Genomic DNA, 22,500 nt, shown 5'->3' on the forward strand with positions numbered 1-22,500 from the left:
GCTAAAACGCAAGGGAGACACTGGAAGTTGTCTTTGTATGATCACTTTTAAGGGACTGACTTTCTTACTCTCAGTAGAAACATGAGCCATAAGACATAAAACAAACCAGTATTTAAGGACCACTGTTGTGATGGTCTATAGATGGGTTTCAACAGTCTAAGAGAGATGGGAGAAATCCCTTGCCAACATCCAATGGCCTTTAATACGCCATTATAGGGGGCAAGGGGTAGGCTCAAAGCGAATTGACCGCTAGAGCTGGTAATAATGGATAAACAAGACAATGAATCTAAAGGCCCCACCAGCGGTCTCGGCTGTGCTGCTCCTGACACACCCAACCGGAACTAGCGATTTGAACCAACCAACAGACATTGCAATTCTTAGAGCCTTGCACAATGTTATGGACATTTTATGTACAGAAGCTACAGTAAGCAGGTAGCTAACTAACAAACAAGTGTTTCTTTAGATTATGGGCAGCAGTGTTATTGTTTACAGCCTGAAAACGTCTATATCCAATGTGAGATGCAGTTTCTGGGTCCGGTCTCTCACCTGCTGCCAGCTGAGCAGGGCAGTGTCCAAGGTGTGGATGGCATACTGGCTGATGTTGAGGAACACGGGGTCCACAAACACGTTCCCGTCCAATTGGGAACTCTGAGGGGATAGAGTGGCAGCAGCCTGGCCCTGGGACACACAGGACAAGAGGCCATTACATTCATTTGGTTGAAATTTGTAGTGCAAAAACATGGAAGCTGGGTTACATTTCTGGCTTAAAGATAAAATGTATTTTCAGTTCGTATATAATGAAACATCATGCTGATCAATATCCCTAATAACAACCATGACTTCTGAAGAGAAATATTTGGATCAATATACATAACTGTAGCTGTATATAGGCCAGCATTTGTCACTACAGTCCCACCTGTAGTACAAAAGGTTGCAGGAAATGGAGGAGTGTTAGATTTCGGTACTCCAGCAGCTTGCATTCCAGTTGGGTAGAGAAGTGGAACTCCTGACAGAGACTGTCTCTATTGTTCCACTGGCGTAGGAACACCCGCGGGTCCTGGGTACCAACCACCATAAACTCCTGCTCCTGAGGTAACTTCCTGTCAGGCAGGAAGGGGCGAAGGCGCTGAGATGGAACTGAAGGAGCGATAGACAGCATTCATGTCAACATTGACACATTCACAATGCAAAACATCTGACTATAAAAGTCTGTTAAAATGTGTTTTCCCCATCAATAGGATGATGTATCGTCAAGTAGGTCTGAGCCCATTCTATTGCTAAAAGGAAGAGAGTGCTTTATTGCATTATTTCCTTGCCTTGTGCCAATGCAGTAACGTTACATCTGGCACCACTGTCTATGAGGTCCATCATTCTGACTGCTGCTACGTCTCCTACCTGTGCCTAGCTGCTCCAGGTGATGGCAGAGATGCAGCTCCAGCTGGGCCAGCTGCAGTGAAACTCCCAGGGAGGGGACAAACCAGGGGGCAAAGCACGAGTCCACACGCGTACATGCTGCCAACGCCGTGGGAGACACCAGCTGGTCGCAGGGCAGCTGGGAGCCAGACTCACTGTCCGAACTGGCGAGCAATAGGAAGGAGATCAAGCAAGCAAACAAAAACATATTTAGAGGTTTTCTTTTTTGTGAGTGATAAAAGTGTAAAATACTCAAAGCAAACTTGAAAAAGAGTGAGTGGCAGGCTTTCACATTGGGGAAATCAAACAGACATTTAGTTTACATGGCAGGCATACTTCAGCCGAGAGGAGAGGAGAGGAGGACCAACACGATTCAGCTTCTGAGGGCCTTCAGGGTAAAACTAGTCAACAGTTATTGACTTTGCGTCGTCTGTTAGATGGTGGGGGGGAAATAACAGCCACAACCATTCTCCTCACCAATTATTATAGCCTGATTCATATTAGTGGCTGAATGCTCCTTCAGTATCACTTGTTCATTGCTTCAATACTGTGTGAATTCCTCGATAAAAATCTACAGCTAAAATAATGTTATGATTTTTAAAACAGACATGGGACAGAAAGAGTTGGCAGCGTACAGAATGGCCTCCCATACCAACCGGAGCTATGAGTCTAGGTAGGCTGTTACTGTTGTGGGTTGCCAGGAGACCCACTCCATGGACATTAATTGCACGTCATGGCTGATGATGGTGAATGGAAGGTAATTGAAGTGAATGACCATTTGCTCTGTAATTTGCTGCTACCATGATCCACCATAAAAACTCCAGGAGGAAACGTTCAAGACCCCAAAAAACGCTGGTGCAGCAGAGCGCTCCTTAAAAAGATAAGCATCATATGTTGACAATTTTCATTACTTCCAGTTGGCAGGGCGGCCAAGTTATTTTTTCTGGTGGAAACTGAAGCAAGGCAGATGAAACGAGCGAGTAAGGGAAGGGAATCAATTTTGATCAAAAAGGACAAATAATTTAAACATAAAGGAAATGTAGTGTTTGGAGTATGATTATAATGAAACGCAGATGTATATTTTGCTTTACACTGGATCTGGTACTGTAGGGGCTTTTTTTGGTTGAGTTTCTTCTCTTGTGCATGTTTTCTTATTCCTCCCATTCTGCTCCTCTGGAGCTCTTTAAGCCACACAGAATGTGGGCTTGGCAGTTCGCTTCTACTAAAAAGTTCCCTAAACCCAGTGGAGGAAGCAAGGGAGTGAGGAGAGAGAGAAGGAGACACTGAGAGACTGAGAGACTGAGAGACAGACAGGACAGACAGACAGACAGACAGACAGACAGACAGACAGACAGACAGACAGACAGACAGACAGACAGACAGACAGACAGACAGACAGACAGACAGACAGACAGACAGACAGACAGACAGACAGACAGACAGACAGACAGACAGACAGACAGACAGACAGAACAAGTGTGAAGCAGAAAGAGGAGATGTTGAGCCGTAACAGATACAGAGATAAGGAGACAGTGGGTGGTGGGAGCCGAGAATTTTTACCTGGTTGTATAACCACGTCGCTTACCGAAGAATAACTGATCTAGTTGAAGATCCGTTATTTTTCAGCAAGCAATCCAGCCATACAACGATGTATGAATTAGCCCTAAGAAAGCACTCTGCCTTTGAGGTGTTACAGTACTTGGCAGGCCGGCTCCAACCCAACCCAACTCAGCCCAACCCAGGAACGTATGAGCCACACCAAAAGGAGGTTTTACTCTACTTCCCGTGAGCTGCTACCCCCTCCCCCCCCCACTCCCCTCCCCTCCCCTCCCCGATTAGATACACTCAAGGTAAGCAGGAAGGAATCCGGATGGGCCCTGACAGGCACTTGGTGTGCTGGGAAATCTCATTAGGCTGATCTGAACGCCTTCCAAGCCCGCTCCCTGCTCCTGCACACCAGATGTGGGGCGAGGGACGCACACTGCTAGCTTTTGTGCTCGCCGGCCTGGGCGCTCTCCCTCTCTGCTTTGCCTCACACCGGACGGCACACACACACACACGCACACGCACAGGCACACACACACACACACACACACACACACACACACACACACGCACATGCACACACACAGTATGTCCACATGCATATGTTGGCTTATACATACTGTACATGCATTTATTTGCAAGCACGAGCATGTGCACACACACACTTACAATACGGACATGTGTGAGGACAATAGCACACACTAGGAGGATTACAGAAGCAATTGGTGGTAGAAAGCTATCATTATCAACTACCAAATTATTCAAGGTAATACTACTTACACATACTGACTGTACGTGTACTGCGCACGCACACACACACACACACACACACACACACACACACACACACACACACACACACACACACACACACACACACACACACACACACACACACACACACACACACACACACACACACTCTTTTCCCCTCTTACCTTTGCTCATCTCCTCCATCTCCGTTATTATTCAGTACAATCCTCCAGAGGTCGGAGGCCACCAGCTCCTTCTGCTGGTTGGTGAGGTTGAGGCTGGGCAGCTGGAGCTGGCAGGCGCTGCTCTCTGACAGGTTAAACTCCCGGTAGGGGACAAAGGCCTGCTGGAGCTCATCCCAGTACTCCAGGCCGCACGGCACCTGGAGGGAAAAGAAAATGGCATGCAACTGAAAAACGGTACCCTAAAACATGTTTATTTCTCTTTATGTCTTTCCAACATTACTGTTAGCAGCGATGGGGTAAGAACAGGAATAGAAGCCTTGTTGGAGGTCTTCCCAGTGCTCCACACTGAGAGGCATCTGGAAGTTTAGAAACAGCACATAATATTCAAACCTACATTTATACGTACCTTTTTACACACTAGGTATATATATACGAGCAATGAGGAAATTCCTGTTGCAGTTTGTGCGCAACCCCAACTCTCAAATAAAACTCCTAAGCCTGTAAGCCTGATGTAATAAAAAATATTTATATTATATTTATTTATTTATTTACAGTATAAATATATTTTATTAATGTGTTTGAGTTTGTTTCCCAACTCTTTAGATTAATAAAAAAAGGCAGGGCTTGCTGCGTCGCACCAGAGAGGCCAGTGTCAGGCGTAGCGCCAAAGATGGCTGATTAGGGGCAATGACCACATCGTAAGCCCAACTTATTGTTTCAAATATGTTCGACCATTATAAAAGGTTATACAAGCCATAAAGGTTTTTGTAATGTTTTTATGTGAAAGTAATGGACTGTAGCACTGTACCCAAGACAAATTTCCTCTCTGGGACAATAAACTTTACCCATACCCCTTAGCTTCACTATATGTGAGGTTAAACACACTGCAGAACAGTATACACTTAAAGGCAGGGCAACAGATATGTCTAAATGCTAGAAATTTAAACAATGTGGGGAAAAAAACATAAATTTTATGTTATAAATTGGCATTCTCATAAAAAAAAAAACGTTTCATAACTGTTGGAAATCATTGTTTGAGCAGGAACATTCAATAATCATGCAGGTGAGCAGGTTTGTGATGTCAGGAGTGGAAGAAGTCCACCCTGCCAAACTCTGTATACTGTAAACAAACACATGGATACTTACAGTATATCATCAATATACGTTTAATTTCAAATTTAGTAGAGACCTTTCCAGAACATCACAAGTATAGCTGGTTTTGAATGCAAGACATTTATAATGTTCTTTTATAGGTCAATGTTGTACCAAGTACTGTCAGTATGTATGAGCAACGTCCTCCACTCGTGATGTCAACCCTGTGTAATTCCATTCTGCAACATGTACAGTCACCTTTTCAGAACTTCAAATTTCAAGTCATTTGCATATATAAAAAAACTGATATTGTTGTCTAGATATGTATTAGTATTGAAATATCAGAAGTTGTCCCTTATCTGTTTCCCTACCTTTTAAACGTTTTTCATTCTTTTTGTCTCCGCCAGACCGGAGACTATGTTTTTGCTTGTGTCTGTCTGTGTGTGTGTGTGTGTGTCTGTCTGTCTGTCTGTCTGTCTGTCTGTCTGTCTGTCTGTTCAGCTAATCGCCGGTATCGTTGGACAGATCTGCGTGAAACACTCCCTCTGATCCGAATTCTTCAAATAGGCCTCACGGTGGCACTATAATGGGCCGCATCACGTTTTGGCCTATAACTCTTGAACCGTAGGTTGTACAAAAAAGAAATCCCCTGGATTCCTTGGATCATGACGCAACTCCCCCACTCTAGGTGGCACACAAATGTTTTGCAACTACTCCTACAAATGTTGTTCAAACGTCATGCAAAACGGTGCACATGATCTCTTGAGTCATATAACGAGATGTGTCAGTCAGATTTTTCATATTCCATTCCGATTGGCTATGACTGACTTCTATAGTTTGCTATCTGTCCTCCAATCCTTTGGACGGACAGAAGATACTGCAAAAACTGCAGGTTGGATTGCCATTGAATAAGCTGCACATCTTCATGCCCCAAGAGAATTAAACCTACTGACCCCCTGGCTTTTCCTCTGTCTTAGGCCACAATTTTCACTTGCACACAAAGCATCTCAAAATCTATTACCATGGAAATTGCTGAGTGCATTCATGCTCCTTGGAGGATTCTAGCGACACCCTCGGGACAAAATGTCAAATGTTATTTTTTCATGCATGCCGATATTCCCATCTCTGCTCATAAAACACGTGTTACCATGTACTGTATGCATTAGAAGGGAGGGATATCAAGAATCATGACTATCTTAGCCCTCCTTACCATACAGCCAGCTACGATCTGCTGACATCCATTAAAACAAAGACGGTAATGATCACCGCTAATTGCTCTCTCTCTGTTTGGCTCCATTATTTTCTCCCAGATTTTGGAAAGTAAAGCGCTCTGGGCGGAGCCCACCTCCTGTTAAGTACTGTTAGGTTCTTACCAAGGGAGAGTGAGGGATGATCCTGTTAATTTAGCGAGATCAGCCCTCCTTTATCTTCCTGACAGCCAGATGCTGTACAGTAGATAGTTCTTGTACTTCAGTTGGCTGCAGCCCCCGATACTCATCATCACAAGCACCGAATTACTACAGTATAAGGATTTGTGGCCATTCAAAAGGAAACTATTCTACTTCACCACAATGTTTCACAACCTGCTGCTCTTTGGGTCTGACAGCCGATCGAAGTCTCTGAGTACTTTCATAAATTTGACCAAAGTGCTGGGTGACCACCCACGTGCTTTAATATGAGTCTTTATGCAGTTACCCAGAGACCTCGATCTGTTTAAACGTTCTCACTACCGCAACAGTTAGAGACACTCACAAGGCACTAGCCCTGCAGGCCCACTATCACAATGTGTGATTTGAAACAATAAATGAACATTCACTGGACGACGCGTTGGTATATATTTGTAATGTATCCTCTGGTCACTGACAAAGCTCCATTTATCCTCAAGTTATCCCCGAAGTTAGACAAACAAATGTTATAGGGTACTCTGTCCTCTAGATGTCAAATCAACTAGATGTCAGAGGATTTATGTTGTCTGTGCAGATTTCTTATGTGAGGTTTATGTTTCTATAGAAAAGATACCCTTTTATACTAACGTGTCCCATGAGGATTCATCACTACAAGCAAAGCCTTTGCGCCAACAAGCCAAACAGCCTCTTATTGTATCTTGTAGCATATGCTATTGGCTCCAGTTAACCAACTCATCAGTTTGGCACTAAAGGATATTGTACTAATCTATCCCTCAGGTGCTCATCTCTTCAACCTAAGGTTCCACTCCAACCAAACAGATAGCAAACATCCCGCTATTACTCATCAGCAGCAGGATTACTGTAAGGCTCTATTATTGTACAGCAGGTACTACCTCAGCCTTGTGTATCCCCCAGTTAGTCATCGAGTTTTAAACTACTGCAGTGGTCTGCTACTCATCAACTGCTCGGATGCTTCCCTGACTCTTTCTAGACACGGGGAATCCCTCTTTTACAACAGGAATGCGAGCGTGTTTTTATAGTGTCTGCGCTACTCGCAACTTTTGAGTTTTAATACATTTCAGACAAAACCGAATCTTTAATTTCTTGTCTAGCCTGAAAAACTACAATGGTTCCACTACAGACCACCAACACAGCCTGAGGACACCTCATCTCCATAACGACATGTATGACCGCAGCATAACTTCACCCGGAGAAACTTTACACTGCAAGGCGGCCGTTAAAGGGCTCGATATACTTCGTTGCGCACGGTGTCGAGCATCACAAATAGCAACTCTACAAGCTAACAACGCATCACAGCGCAATGCGTTGTGAGCTTATAGATCAGCTAGTTTCAGTGGTCGCGGTGTAGTGTAAATCACCCTGAAGGGTCCTGTAGCTCATTCTCACACTGAATAACGATCACCCGAGGCAAATCTTGTTCTCACATTATGTGATGACTGGTATAGCGTCTTTCACTCTTCTCACATTGTATGTTGGTAATTAGCATAAATGTGTCTGGCCCTGCTGTGTGAGCTGAAGCAGGATCTCAGGTTCCAATGGCCACCTGTGGTACCGAGCTACTGACTGATTAGTAGTGGCAGAGAGCTCTCAGCATACCTGAAAGCTGCCAGGCAGTCAGACACATGCTTGTGTGTGTGTGTGTGTGTGTGTGTGTGTGTGTGTGTGGTGGGGGGTAGGACAAATTCTCATTCTACTGGTGGAGTTATAAGACTTCCTGAACAAGGGCCAAAGTGGTGGACCTGTCAACGGGGCCGTTGAGGTGTTTCTCTATGTGTGTGCACGTACGCACGCACGCGCATGCATGCATGCATGCATGTGTTCATCCTCAGCTTAGAAAGCAGTAAATGAGGTAACCTTAGCTTACATCATGCACAAAATGCCACACAGGTTTTCCTGGAATCGACCTCCCATAATCGTACCTGACAGAGTTGTGCACCCGTTACCCCAACGCTCAGCCACCAAATCCCCACAGAGGATTCCTCGAATTATGTTACCGAACACCCTGGGTGTTTTCATTTCTGCTGTGATATTCTATACACATGACGGCATACAGAGATGAATATGTAAGGTACAAACTATACGGTGGTAGAGAGAATACATTTACACGGCTGCATTGGCTTGATCCCCCTGGCTCCGGCTGTGCAAGTGGCCTTGTTGGGGGAGCGAGGGGCAGATGAAAATGATAAGCACACAAAGAGGTGGACCGAGAACGAAGGAGGGGAAAAAAGAAATTCGGCTTAAGTCGGCCATGTTGAGTAAGAGGCACCTGTGTAAGACATGCCTGACGGCATATGCATGTGTGTCTGGACAGAGTCATTTTCCACTGCCTGATTGCATGTGTACCTTATCTGATAAACAACATGAACCCCATGAATAGCTGACATGCCACTGACTGGATGGCTCCAATCTGTGTTTTCCTCCAGTTCTTTCAGTAGGCCTGGCAGCTAGACCCCAGGGCAAACTGGCAGCTCAAAGTTTATCTTCATTTTCCAGTAATGTTTCCATTTTGAAGGTGCTCAAATGCCAGGAAAGTAAAATCAGACTCCCCTAGTAGTGTAAAAATTCAAAACTATTTATAAATATATTTATTTCCAAGGCTGCTGGCAGCAGCGAGTATTTAGAGATCTGATTTCCCTCCCTGTCACTGTCATCTTTAACTGCCAAACCTTAGTCAGTGCTACCCTAAATAGATCAATTACCTTTGAAACATCTAGTCTGGCACAACGGAACCAAACATATTGTTCCAGGCAGACCGAGGTGAATACTCAAAGCCAATGAAAGGATTTCAGTACATAATTGACACTGGTGTGATCAGAGCTAAATTCAAATATGACCCGGCAACAGAAGACTCCCACAGCTCACTCTGGGTCTGTGGACACTGACGTCCACTGCTTTGTCTGTCGCTACTTTTATTAACAATATCAACAGCACCATTAAGTCTTCTGTTATTCCACTGAAAGTTCCACTGCTAGCTACTTCTTATCAGCCAGCAGACAAATTGAATTGACATCAGCCTGAGCAAATGTTTATTCAGGAGATGTAATGAAAATTGTTCAGAAAATGACTCTGGATATTGTGTCTCAGGTGGGCCAATATATGCTAGAATTAATCAGTGTGGAAAATCAGGAATAAGCCCGGCCTGAGATCTTTGCACTCAATGTTTTTTTTTTTCTTACTCTGTAATGCAAAATGTTTAACCCATTTAGACCTGAGGCCGATTCTAAAAACACCTTCCTGACCTACGTTTTCTGAAAATAAATTAGGGGTTCCCGCATTGAAAGGTATAGTTAGAGGTTCCCGGTCTAAATGGGTTAACAGGGGTCTGAAGGTTTGGTGGATGAGGTGTAAAAACTCCTCAACATCAAATTAACCACATGGACAGTTTTATTTTCACAGTGCATTAGCTGTGACTAATGCAGCCCTGCTTGAGTGCAGTCCCACTAAAATAATAGTTATCTTGGCCAAACCATACTCTTTCTAGTCCCCAACATTCATTTGAAGTGAAAAGCTTTGCTAACTCACCCAGTTTTTAAATCCCCCCAAAGGTCGCATATTTTCACTAATGAGGCCGAGAATTAGTACGTATCAATAAAAGCGGGCGTGTAGAGGATGTGAAGTTGAGAGAGCGATTTAAGGAACGAGGCGAGAAGACGATGGACCCACGTTCCTCATAATAACAACAATGACAGAACCGTAACAGCTGCAACAACGCTTATGACTTGGATACTGCAGGGTCATCTGAGGCCATAGAGCTTTTATAACGTGGGTCCCAGGCCAATGGAACCATGATGGCAGAGCAGAACCCCTGCTGGGCCATGAGTGGGCGTCACGCGCTTCCCAGTAAGGCGGGGATGGGGGCAGGGGGGGGGGGGCTGGCAGAGGGTGTGAGATGTATGCACACGGGAGTGATTTGGGGTGACTGGCTGAAAGAGTGAGTAGGTGATCAAATTTATATATTTGGATGTCATGAGTAGCAAGTATGGGCCTACGGCGCACGGTGTGTGTGTGTGTGCGTGTGTGTGTGTGTGTGTGTGTGTGTGTGTGTGTGAGTATGTGTGTGCGTGCCATTGGTTCGTCATGAACTGAGCCTGAACTATAGCTCTTGCTCTAAACACCAATATATCTCTTTCTTCCCATGAGCCGTGCTGAGGCTGAATCATAGCTCCTGTGTTTACTCCTCGTTTCTCAGGCTGCAGAACCCCACAGAGAGCATCAGCAACCAGGACACCTGCTTATGATTCAGAGGACGGGACCACACGGTGGAGAGAGAAGGTGAGAATGAGTCATCCTCCTCCTCTCCTTCCTCCATCCATCCATCCCTCCCTCCCTCCTTCCCTCCCCACCGCCCCAATCCTTTTTCCTACTACCATCTCATCATCATTTTGCAGGTGGGACCCCCTGAATGCTTATATACAGAGGGTGCTGTCCTTCCTCAAACCCAGGAAGTCCACCCCTACCCCTGCCTTGCCTCCTACTGTATGTAAAAACAGCACGGGCAACAATTGGTCTTTGAGTAATGGAAGGTGGTTTGAATTCCCCCTCCGAGATACTGGAACCAGTCGTGAAACCACAACTATTTAAATGCAGGAAATCTTGATTTTATAAAATGTTAATATGATCTGCTCTGGGGACAAGTGAGCGGCGCAGCCCCGGAGCAGGAAACCCACCCTCCTCCTCCTCTCATTCTATTCTGAGCAAGAAGAGAGAGAGAGGAGAGGAGAGGAGAGGGGGCGGGGGGGAGTAGAGAAAGGGAGGAGAGAAGAAAGAGGGAAGTGGTACGAAAAGTAAGAGGGGGGTTAAGTGAAGAAGAAAAAGGGGAGAAGGAGGGAGGGAGTGGAGAGAGATGAGGAACCAGCTGTGTTCCATTCATCTGCACACCTCCTGTCCTTGGCTTCTCTTAACCCAGGTGCTCAAGAAAAACCTTGCACTCACTGTCTGCATGATACAGAGCAAATGAGATGTCTCACCAAGAAAGCTTTCTCTCTTTTCCATTTCTCAAAATCTCTCTATCTGCGTTTCCATCTCTCCATATCTCCATCTCTGCGTTGCAGCATGGTAATTTTAGAGGCCTGAGAAATTACCACAGCCCTCTTTCTCTTATAGCTCTACTCTCTCCTTCTCTCTCTTGCTCTCCTTCATTTTCATGTGAAGTAAACGGAATTCAGTCGGAGCAGAAACTGTGCCATTACGGCTTTTGTGGACTTTTATGACAGCATTTCCGTTCCCTGTAGCTGGACTTTCTCTGGCCTTCAAATAAAAAATGAATTAATTGAGATCTTTTGAAGTTTTCACATAAAGGAAAGCATTAAAATAAAACAAAAAATCAACAATGTGCGCCAGAGGCTGAAATCAGTTAAATCTGGGATCACAATGAGCTTGGCTAATGACGGAGGGGCCTTGTCCAAATAACCCCCACAAACCCTGCTGCACCCCACCCTGCTCTGTTCTCACACACACAGTCACACACACACACACACACACACACACACACACACACACACACACACACGGGGGGGGGGGGGGGGCTTATTCTGTGAGAGCGTTAGGATGAAAATATGAGGCTGTGGTGACACATCAATAATACAGATCCAGTGTCTCATAATTACTCCACAATCACTTGCATTCAAATGGCCCCAGATACACAATACTGTATCCAATGGTGTTGACAAAATACACCAGATCAGCTTTCATCAGTGGGTTTAAGCCAAGTAAATATACAATATTGAATACACTTCACATGAACGATAACAACAATGCCCTTGATGAAAACTCTATTTGGAATACACACGAACTGACTCCTATTATAAAAATCATAAATTTGTACATCACACGAACAAATGGTATGCAATAATGGATTGAATTGAATTGAATGGATTGGTTAATGTAGATGCAAGCCAGATTTCTGCTTTTTTAACAGCCGATAGGGATCCCTAATGTTGCAGAACTGTTTAGACAGTTTTTGTAGCTGTATATATATAACAATGATCCCCATGTATAACCTTGGCTTCATCTGGTCCCCCCACAGAGAGACCATCCCGTCACGTCCCAGCCTCACATGGAGTTGTTTTTAGTAATAGATGGGCGTTGGGAGCCTCCTCCTTTCATCACCTCCCCCATGGAAGACTCATCACCTGATTCCTTTTAACAGACTTGTCAGAGGAGACACGGCCACGCCAGAAGACAAGAGAGGAGAGGATGATGTGGAAACCACATGTTCATCATCCACGGACGGGCCCCCCTCTCCCCCCGAGTTACCCCTGATTTATACTTGGTTGTGCGCCGTGTCTAGCACCAAAAACAGCCGATCTACAAGCTCGCAACACGTCGCAGCGCAATACGTTGTGAGCTTGTCGATCTGTTCTTTTGCCGTGTGAGACACCAGTGCACAACTAAGTATAAATCAGGCTTTACACTTTTACGAACACACATGCATGCGTGGCAATTCAAAAACACGCACAAAGATCATCCATCTCATTAATACTGACACTCTGTAGGATACCACTACCGTCTGTGCATAATGCGATATCTGTAGATGTAGTTTGTACTGTATGTTTGCGCACATGTGTGTGCATTCCTGCATGGATGTGAGCACTTGCATGTGTGGTGTTGTGGTGGATCCCAGCTCCCTGTCTCTCCTGTCAGAGACAGCACACGGGGGGTTTCACCAGCCCCTGCGTTTCATCAACTCATGAAAAATCAGCCTCTCTCTCTCTCCCTCCTGATCGAGAGAAAATGTATTTTCACACGTATCGGCTTACAGTGAGAGGCTCCCGCGAGCGACGCTGAAGACATCACCTCCCTCTGTGTCAATCTCTCACTCCTCCAACCCCCCTCGACCATCTATCCCTGTCCATCTCTCTCTTCCCCTCTCCTCCATTCATTCCTCTCACACTCACACACACACACACACACACACACACACACACACACACACACACACACACACACACACACACACATCCATCAACTCTCTCTCTCTCTTTCTTCATCCCTGTACAGTTCTACTGTAACTCCATACAAAGCCAAATCATCAAGGGGACTTGTTCATTATAGACTTAGCAGCTGTGAGACCCCGGAGTGATGCCAGACATCTGCAGCACCTTGTAACCCCTACATGTCTCTGCCTGGACACCAAGACAGACAGACAGACAGACAGACAGACAGACAGACAGACAGACAGACAGACAGACAGACAGACAGACAGACAGACAGACAGACAGACAGACAGACAGACAGACAGGAACGGCCTGAGGTGAAGTGATTGAAGGTATCCAGGCCAGCAGCCCAGGGAGGGAGGCTAGGGGGGGGGGGGGGGGTGCAGGAGGACAGTAAAGGAGTAGAGGGGTACAGTAAATGCAGCTTCTGCCTCTGAAGGGGGAGGAATCAAGGGAATAGGGGAAAGACAAGGAGGACAGGAGAGTAGAGTAGAACAAAGGAGGGTGGAGAGGTGGATCCTAGATCGGGAGGTGATGGGGGGCGTAGGCGGACAATCTGGAGAGCGGGGCGGGACATACAGTGGGATTGAAGAAGAGTGATAGGAGAGGAGAGAAAGGGACGTCTTGACCCCCCTACCCCTGCTGAGGCCCTGCAGACTGCAGTAGCTGCTGCAGGCTGCCAAAATATAACCTCATCTGGGGGCAGAGACACCTGGCCACTCACGCCGCAGGTTCCCATGATGACTTGTGCAGCTGTCCGAGCATGTATTACATGTTTGAAGGACAGCGGGGGGGGGGGGCTCTGTCTTTCAATAACATGGAGCGGTACGGGAGCTCTCGTGAGGATGATTTCAGAGGACGCTGTGGGACGCGGCTGTGGCGAGCGGCCCAACTCGAAGACAGTTTATTTCTCTTTCACTGCAGAGGAGGTGCAGAGGGGAGCGAAGGGGGAGAGGGGGGTGGGGGGGTATGTCTGTGCACTGCAGCTTTCTCTTCTCATCTTACACCATCTCTCTCTCTTTCACCTCCTTCACAGTTGTGGGACTTCTAAGACCACTTTACATCCTCGTATACACGTTCACTATGTATATCCAAAACAAAAAGTTGACCCGACTTTACCACAGAGGCATCAGCTGAACAGATCATGAATCTTCGTTTTTACATTTCTAAGCAGCTGAGGCTCTAATCCAGAGTGACCTATGATGAGTGAGCCGGGACAGATTTAGGGTATTTTACTGAAGGACATTGTGACAGGATGGATGGCTTTGTTTTGCCACTCTTTGAATAGCTGAAGGATCAAACCTGTGATCCTTCTAATCGCCACTAGGGACAGAGGAAGCAAGCACACAAGAGTGCAAAGAGTATGCAAATCAACTTTTTAAACTCAGTTCTGCCGGTCAGCACTTCGAATATTACAGTAAATGTTTGCACAGATCTGCGTGTGTGTGTGTGTGTGTGTGTGTGTGTGTGTGTGTGTGTGTGTGTGTGTGTGTGTGTGTGTGTGTGTGTGTGTGTGTGTGTGTGTGTGTGTGTGTGAGAGTGTGTGTGTGTGTGTGTGTGTGTGTGTGAGTGTGTGTGTGTGTGTGTGTGTGTGTGTGTGTGTGTGTGTGTGTGTGTGTGTGTGTGTGTGTGTGTGTGTGTGTCAGTCCATACCTGCAGTGCATCCCCCAGGTCAGCGGTGCTGATCTCGGGGTCCTCTGTAGTGTTGAACGGGACCGGCGTGATTCTGACGAACGTGAGAACACGTGGCTCAGGGTACCTCCACATCATCACACCTGGACTGTCCTCTGTCTCACTGTAGAACACTACTTCATACGAACCCGGCAGCCTCTGGGAGGCTATGGACACAACCAGAGAAGAAGAACAAGAAGAAGAAGAGACAAGATTAAAAAAAAAACATAAGAACCAATCTTGGAAGTTCTGTGGTTTAACATGGAAAAACAATTAATTTCAGTGAACAAAAAAAAACTAATTGCTGCTCATATAAACAAGACAGAGACTAATGTGGCTTCCATGCAATCTGTAGCTAGGGATAGCAAGTTACTAGGTGTGAACGAAGCACCAATGATGCTCTAATGTGCTAACATGAGCGTAGCAGCTGAGATAAGCTGTGATTAGTTTAGCAGCATCAGCTGAGCTGTGTTTTGCAGTCTGTGATTAGTCTACGTCTGTGGGGACATACAGATGTCTACTGTACTTTTATGGGTACAGATATACAATACAGAACAACTCTGTTCTACAAGAATGGCCCCTTCGGTGCCTAGCCATGAAAATGTTTCTCCAAATAAACATGATGATTTAAGGTTCTGCACTTTTATTTGCTGCCTTGCACCTACAGTTTACAAAAAAGGTCTAATAGAAGCTGAGACAAAAATCCCAGTTAAAATGGAACTCAATCATATGCCACTTCATGCCGTCTTGGCAAATCGGTCCGCTGTGCCAAAAAGAGGCCATTGTGACTGACATTCAGCCATAGTCTGCAGTGCTGTGAAGCTGTTATGTCTAGTTCTACTGTGGAATCTAACCCTGCAACACAATATCTTGAAGTTTCCGTGCTTTCAGAATGTTTACATGCCTCAGAAGTAGTGGATAAACAAAGCCAGTGAGTAAACATTTTGCCATTGAATAAACAACCATTGATTGAACCAGACCGAGCACCTGCAGACTCTTGTGAGAGGAGGTCCAGCACAGGATCTAAACCTCTGAGTGGTGTTTGACTTTAGCCATGGCTGCTGTTTGGGATTCAAGTCCTTTGGAAAAATGTTTATTTGAAGCACAGAACGGCTGCTTTGCTTTGCTTGGCCCCCGAGGGCTACAAACAACACCAGAGCTCCTCGTTCCACAAAATCATATTTTAAAAGGCTGCACAATTCCACCACGGCTTATTTTCCTTTGAAGTGAAGCGTTAAGCTGGCCACTTGAAGGTGGACGCCGTATTGTTGTATCAGTTGCTGAAGCTTTTGTTTGTGAACGGGGCTTGACACAGGAGAACAAGTTGCTTTCATGAGCCCTTTGTTTTCATTTGTGTCAGTTTGAGACTGCTCCTCCAGAGAGAGAGAGAGAGAGAGAGAGAGAGAGAGAGAGAGAGAGAGAGAGAGAGAGAGAGAGAGAATCTTTCCAGCTGTTCCAAAGCACCTCTTCTCCATCTCTTCTTCCCCTCTCCCTCTCTAACCCTCTCTCCATATCTCCCTCCCACCTTTCATCCTTCCATCCATTTTCCAACACCATCTCTCTATCCTTCCTTTCCTCCTTCAGTGCATCCTTCGCTACTTATTTCCAAAGTTTTCCCTCCTTAACTTGCTCCGTCCTTCTTTTCTCCTTCACCTTCTTTTCTCCCTCCCTCCGTAGCACTTTTCCTTCCCCACTTTCATCATCCATCCATCTTTCTATCCTCCCTTCATCCATCTCTCTCTCCTTCAGTGTTCGTCAGTGGGCCTCGGAGCTCTGGGTCTGGGTCTAGGTCTGGCCTGGCTGTTGACAGCATGCTGCTGACAGATTGTCCTCTCTGTTCCACTTTACTACTGTACACTGTTCTGTTCTGCAGGCTGCATATTAAATGCATCAAAGACCAAGCAGAACGGTGCAACAAACAAAGACTCCAAACCACAGCTGATCAGGAGCCAGAGAGAAGTTTGATCTGCTGTGTATAACGCAAGAGTGTGTGTGTGTGTGTGTGTGTGTGTGTGTGTGTGTGTGTGTGTGTGTGTGCGCGCGCGCGCTCTCGTGCTCTCGTGTGTGTGTGAGCGTGCATGTGTCACAGAGGACAGTGCGCAATAAGCAGAGGGAGGGGAATAAACAGTGTATTACCCGGAGTGGAACCAGGCGGGCATGTCCCCAGAAACTCTTTTCATCTGACTTTGATCTATTCTAGGCCAATGCAAATCTTAAAGTGATATTTCACTTTAGCTAACCATATATATCATTGACCTGAACTCTTTACATTCAATTTATTCAATGACCAGTGCTGACCACTCTGGGCACCAAAGGACCAGTAGTTATCAAACAGTTGTTAAATCCTACTTTACAATCCATCTTGTACATGTATAGTGCACACTGGACATACTATTAAATTCAGTGTACTGGATTGTACAAGCCAAGTCATCCTGCCTGTTTACAATCATCCACACTGAGTGCTGGGTAGGAAGAAATCCGGGAATGCCAGTGGACATAGCAGATGCCAACAGCAATTAATTATGGAGGATGTTTGCTCATGACATGATCCTCCATGCAGGCGTGCATGATGAAAAGTAAATGTTCCATAGAGTTAACTCGTCACTTTAAGCACATGAACCCTAGCGTCCCTATTCTGGGCAGCCCAAATACGCGAACATTTGACAAAACTATTTTCAAAAAAGGATATATAGACCCCTGGGGGGACCTGTCAAATAAGTATATAGGTTTAAGTGGTTAAATGGAACTAGTTAACTCAAAGTGAAGTCTAACAACATATACCCTCTACACAGGCATGCATTCACATTCACCTGAGTCCTGGATATACTGGAAGAGTCCTGTGCGCAAGTCATCTGAACTGTGCTCTGTCCTTGGTGAGAGGGAACCCGGGGAGGACAATGGCTGTGTGTGGCAGGGTTTATCTTGGGGACAATTGTCGGTCGACACCCCTGTCTGGAGCAAGAGGTAGGCCTGAAGGTGTTCTTCCACCAACTTTAGGCAGTTGAGATGCTCCTGGCCCCAAAAGACCTGGGAAAACGGAGGAAGTATAAATATACATATATTTACAGAGGGAGAGAGAGACAGTGACAGAGTGAAATAAAAAAAGAGAGGAAGAGATAGATGGATGGAGGACAAGGGTGAAAAGGGTGGAAGAGATGAAAAACAAAGTCAGCCAGTGAAACAGAGACAGGTAGACAGTCAACTGACGTTCTGTTCCAAAACAGGAAGCCGGGCGGTCAGGGGTTACCCATAGCCTCCTCACTAACACTAACCATACACGAGCTAACATCCTCCACACTAACCGGCGGTATTCCCCTTCGCCTCTCTCCATCAAAGCAAAGCCCTGCCTCGGGTTTGGCCTGACGACCAGGAATCTCTGAGTCAAAAACACTTCACACATGGAGCTGCCTGCCTGCGCGCCCGCCACTCACTGCAGCTCGCAAGGGGCGGATTATGACTAAACTCTCAAAACAGGAAAATTTGGGGATTTCTCAGGTTTTGGAAAGAGGCAAAAGAGAGCGAGAGAGAAGGAAGGAATCAGAAGGAATTCCGGTGGTTTTTGTGCAGGACTTGATTAAAACACCACAAACGGCAATATTTGCAAAGGGAAATGTACGATTATGTATTAAGTGTTGAGTTGCGAGTGATCTTTCTGTTAATGGGCACGCAATAAAGGCATTATGGCTGAAGGGGGGGGGGGGGGGGTTCCCCTGGCCTGAAGTAATGTGGAATACTGGACCAGTAATGATAGCCTTAGTTAGAGTCATATCGAAAAAGGGGACTTTTCAGTTTGCTTATTATGTAACATACCACCTCTCAGGGAAACAGGCACACACAACATAACTCCCCCCCCCCAACGTACTAAAAATAGTCTGATATTATTCCATCACTTAACCAACATAGATGACTCAAGGTTATATGGGAACTGAAGCCTTTAAATCTTACTGTCATCACTTAAATGGCAGAGAGAATTGAGACCATGGTAGAAGTGAGTTGGAGGTGAGGATGTGAGTGGACTAGTGCTGAGTGTTTGCTGGGCTGTGGTGGAGGGTGTGAGCTAATGAATACTGTAGAGAAAATGATCATTGAAAACCAAATGAAAGATTGAGCACACACTCAAGATTTGGGTTGAAAAGAGTAAAAGTATAGTTGTTGAACTTTGTGATCGAGGGTGTGTGTGTTAATTTAACACGCCGGCCTGTACTGTGCAGGCACAGTAGTGAGGGCAATGAGGCTGTGATGAATATAAAGTAATGCAAGATACAGGTGAACTTATGCCATCCCACATGAACATTTTGTGTTCAAAAAACAAAATCAAATATGACCCATTCATTCTCAAAACAATGCCACCCTTCACATGGGAGGATTCGAACCTGCAGGAGGCCTCCCTTCAGGTCCAGCAGTAGTTTGGCAGGACCGGGCTCAGGTCCAGGGCTGCCACTGTGCCGACACCAGCGCGCCTCCAGGGCGGCGCTACAGGAGAAAGGGCCCAGCAGCAGTCGACTCCGCTCCTTTAGGCCTGTTCTCACCGACACATTCTGCAGCTCCAGCATCACCGAGGCAGCCTGGGCTGGATCTAGAAGTTAAGACAGACAGACAGACAGACAGACAGACAGACAGACAGACAGACAGACAGACAGACAGACAGACAGACAGACAGACAGAGAAACAGAGACAGATTGATTGATCGATTGATTGATTGATTGTTTGACTGATTGATTGAATGTTTTTATTTACAAAAATACATATACACCTTGTACACATCTGTCTAAAGGATAGAACGCAAATACGCTTGAGAGCTTATTTCCATTGTAGTCCATTTCAGTGCAAATGTGAGTGTGTGTGTGTGTGTGTGTGTGTGTGTGTGTGTGTGTGTGTGTGTGTGTGTGTGTGTGTGTGTGTGTGTGTGTGTGTGTGTGTGTGTGTGTGTGTGTGTGTGTGTGCACGCTTGCGTGTGTGCGTGCATGTGTGCGTGAGAGAGATGTGAATGTGAGCGAGAGAGATCACTCTGTGAGTGATGTGTAATAGGTCTGGGGGGTGCATGTAGAAAGGACATAATAATAATATCACGTATCATCTAAAGTGAAGGAGAAAAAGAGAAAAAAGAGAGAATGAAAGCAAGAAAGCGGTTCCAGTGACGTGTGCAGCCTAGACTGGGTGTAGGAGGATAGAAAAGGAGTAATGAGTGATGCATGCAGTCTAGAACCGGGGGTCAATAAGACTCAGACGTGTGGGCAGCAGTTTGACTTGGAAAAAACTAGTTGGAATTAAAACTAGCAAAGTGATGGCGAAGTTCTGAGAAAACAACATCTTCAAAGAACAATCAAGTAATATTTAACCATTTTAATTTTATATGATTAGAAGGATTAATGGATCTGAATTTCAACAAAAACATATTGGTCGGTAGCATACCATTGGTTGCGCTCCCAAATCCAGTGTGCCGCACGCTATCCGCTGTGTTTTGAACTAAACTAACACAATCTGGCTTCCAAACATCAAGGCAGCGCAAAATACAAACACATCAGTCGCATCACTGGCCTTCCAAAACATGTGCTCATCCAATGTTTAGAAACCAGGAATGCTCCCTGAAAACAGGTGAGGGTGATTCTGGAACAATACACCCCCTGTAACAATTATTGTATATATGAACCTGTTTTTTCCTCCACTTTCAGCGCTTTTTAAAAACTGCGGATTGGGAAGCTAAATGGGTTGCAGGCCTACAATTTCTGGTGGGTCCCCGCATGTCAAGGGTACTAGCGAGTTTTTCGAGATTTTTTTGGTTGGTTCCCAGAATGAAAGCATAATGAAAGCCGCACCATATCTGTGCCAGAGAAGGACACAATGGTGGGGAGGCAGGGATTGTCTCTGAAAATTAAGAGAACCACAGCCATCCCCGGCTCAGTCAACTTACAGACAAGCAGAACAGACTGTCCTCTCCCGAGTATGTGTCCCTGAGAGAGACATGTGCTGTGGTCCCAGTTGCACACCATAGTCAAAATACTGCAGTGGCCTGATGGTTCCATATTACCAGATTGAAGCCCTCTCAGTTCAGCTGCTCTCTACTCTCTTCTACCCATCCATCATGGCCTCCCTTCGTGGGAGTTCAGTTCCGGTCAGCAAAGGCTGTGGCAGCCACTGACCCTCTGTAAAAACAGTCTATGAACCCCGATCTGTACCTTCACGACAGACAGAGAAACACAAGCTTTCACAGATGAAAGCAAGACAAACAGTAAAACAGGGAGAGAGGTAGTGTATATCTGTCTTTAGCTCTAATGGGAACCAGAAACAGCATAGATGGGTGACTGAGTAAGACATGGAGGAACATTAGCAGCACCACAACTAAACAAGGACAACATTCCCCCCTCTTCCTTTCCCTTGTAACAGAGACGTGTCCCTGCGGCCACAGACCGTCCTGGACTACGGTGGCCCAATGGACCCATAAATCACCAGACTTGAAACCCCCCTGAGCTTCTTGTTGACATGGGAGTGCTGTTCTGATCGGCTCCAGCAGTAGCAGCAGCCCATTTGGAAGCCTGAGCCTGGGATGACTAATAATGATGCCCTGAGAAGAAGCACTTTAACGGATCCTTTTATCTCCACACAACTGCTCCCAGGCTGCCTGGCTGCAGGTCTGGGAACAGCAACAACAAGCTGCAGGTCCACGCAGAGCCCTGAGCTTGTTTTGGTCCCTAACTGTTTACAATAACCATGAAACACAGAGTCTGTGTTGACACTGTGGGTTTGATCATAGGGAGTAGGGGAAGAAAGGGGGAGAGGGGTTAGAAAGGGAGAAGGTGGAGGGAGGGCTTGAGGAAGAGGTAGGAATGAAGAGATGGGAAGGCATGGAGTGATGGAGAGACAACTGAATACAGACAGACATTTAAACAGTCAAGATATAGTAGACAGCTATATAGATAGATACATCAATACTGATAGATAGATAAAAAGACAGACAGACATGGAATAAAGAAGACAATATGACAGACAACAGTGGTCAGATGTTTCCTGGCTCTGTGGACAGTCTGAGCAATATCTTATTCAACTCTGGAACCCAATAACACAACAGGAGTCTTCCAGTGAATCAAGGCTTTTCTTGTATAAATCTATCTAAGAGGAAATATTACGTTGCGATGACTCATCTCCCTTAGGGCCAACGTGGTTGATACAAGCTGGCAGTTTACCTGCTCAGATTTTCTGCTCTTGCAATACAGAGAGATTAGTTCTGAACTGCAGACACTGGGTTTGTTTTCATGAGAGAGATTTACTAGACAGAAACAGGGAACTCCCCAACCGGTCTGTTAAATAGAGGCACTCATACATAGACGTAGTATACACACACGGACTCTCTCACACAGACACACAAACATGCACGGAAGTATTCTCACACTCACACACACACACACACACAAAAGCACACACAAAAGCACGCACGCACAAACACAGTAGGTATCAAAGCATTCTCCCTCCCCGTGCGTCATT

General features: G+C 45.7%; 1 protein-coding gene across 4 annotated transcripts in view; it reads right to left on the minus strand.

Moving 5' to 3' along the window:
- vps13b (vacuolar protein sorting 13 homolog B) overlaps positions 1–22,500 on the minus strand; it is a 449,591-nt gene that overhangs the window by 86,113 nt on the left and 340,978 nt on the right. For all 4 annotated transcript variants that reach the window (XM_080427213.1, XM_080427214.1, XM_080427212.1 and 1 more), the window contains exons 39-45: positions 19,395–19,597; positions 17,832–18,048; positions 15,004–15,188; positions 3,897–4,093; positions 1,396–1,577; positions 917–1,137; positions 547–678 (exon numbers count right to left, since the gene is read on the minus strand). In XM_080427213.1, the coding sequence (XP_080283339.1) occupies positions 547–678; positions 917–1,137; positions 1,396–1,577; positions 3,897–4,093; positions 15,004–15,188; positions 17,832–18,048; positions 19,395–19,597 (1,337 nt within the window). The remainder of the gene's footprint in view (positions 1–546; positions 679–916; positions 1,138–1,395; positions 1,578–3,896; positions 4,094–15,003; positions 15,189–17,831; positions 18,049–19,394; positions 19,598–22,500) is intronic.

This window comes from Gymnoscopelus braueri (genome assembly GCF_963280865.1).
Source record: "Gymnoscopelus braueri genome assembly, chromosome: 4".
In the NCBI taxonomy this organism is placed as follows: domain Eukaryota; kingdom Metazoa; phylum Chordata; class Actinopteri; order Myctophiformes; family Myctophidae; genus Gymnoscopelus; species Gymnoscopelus braueri.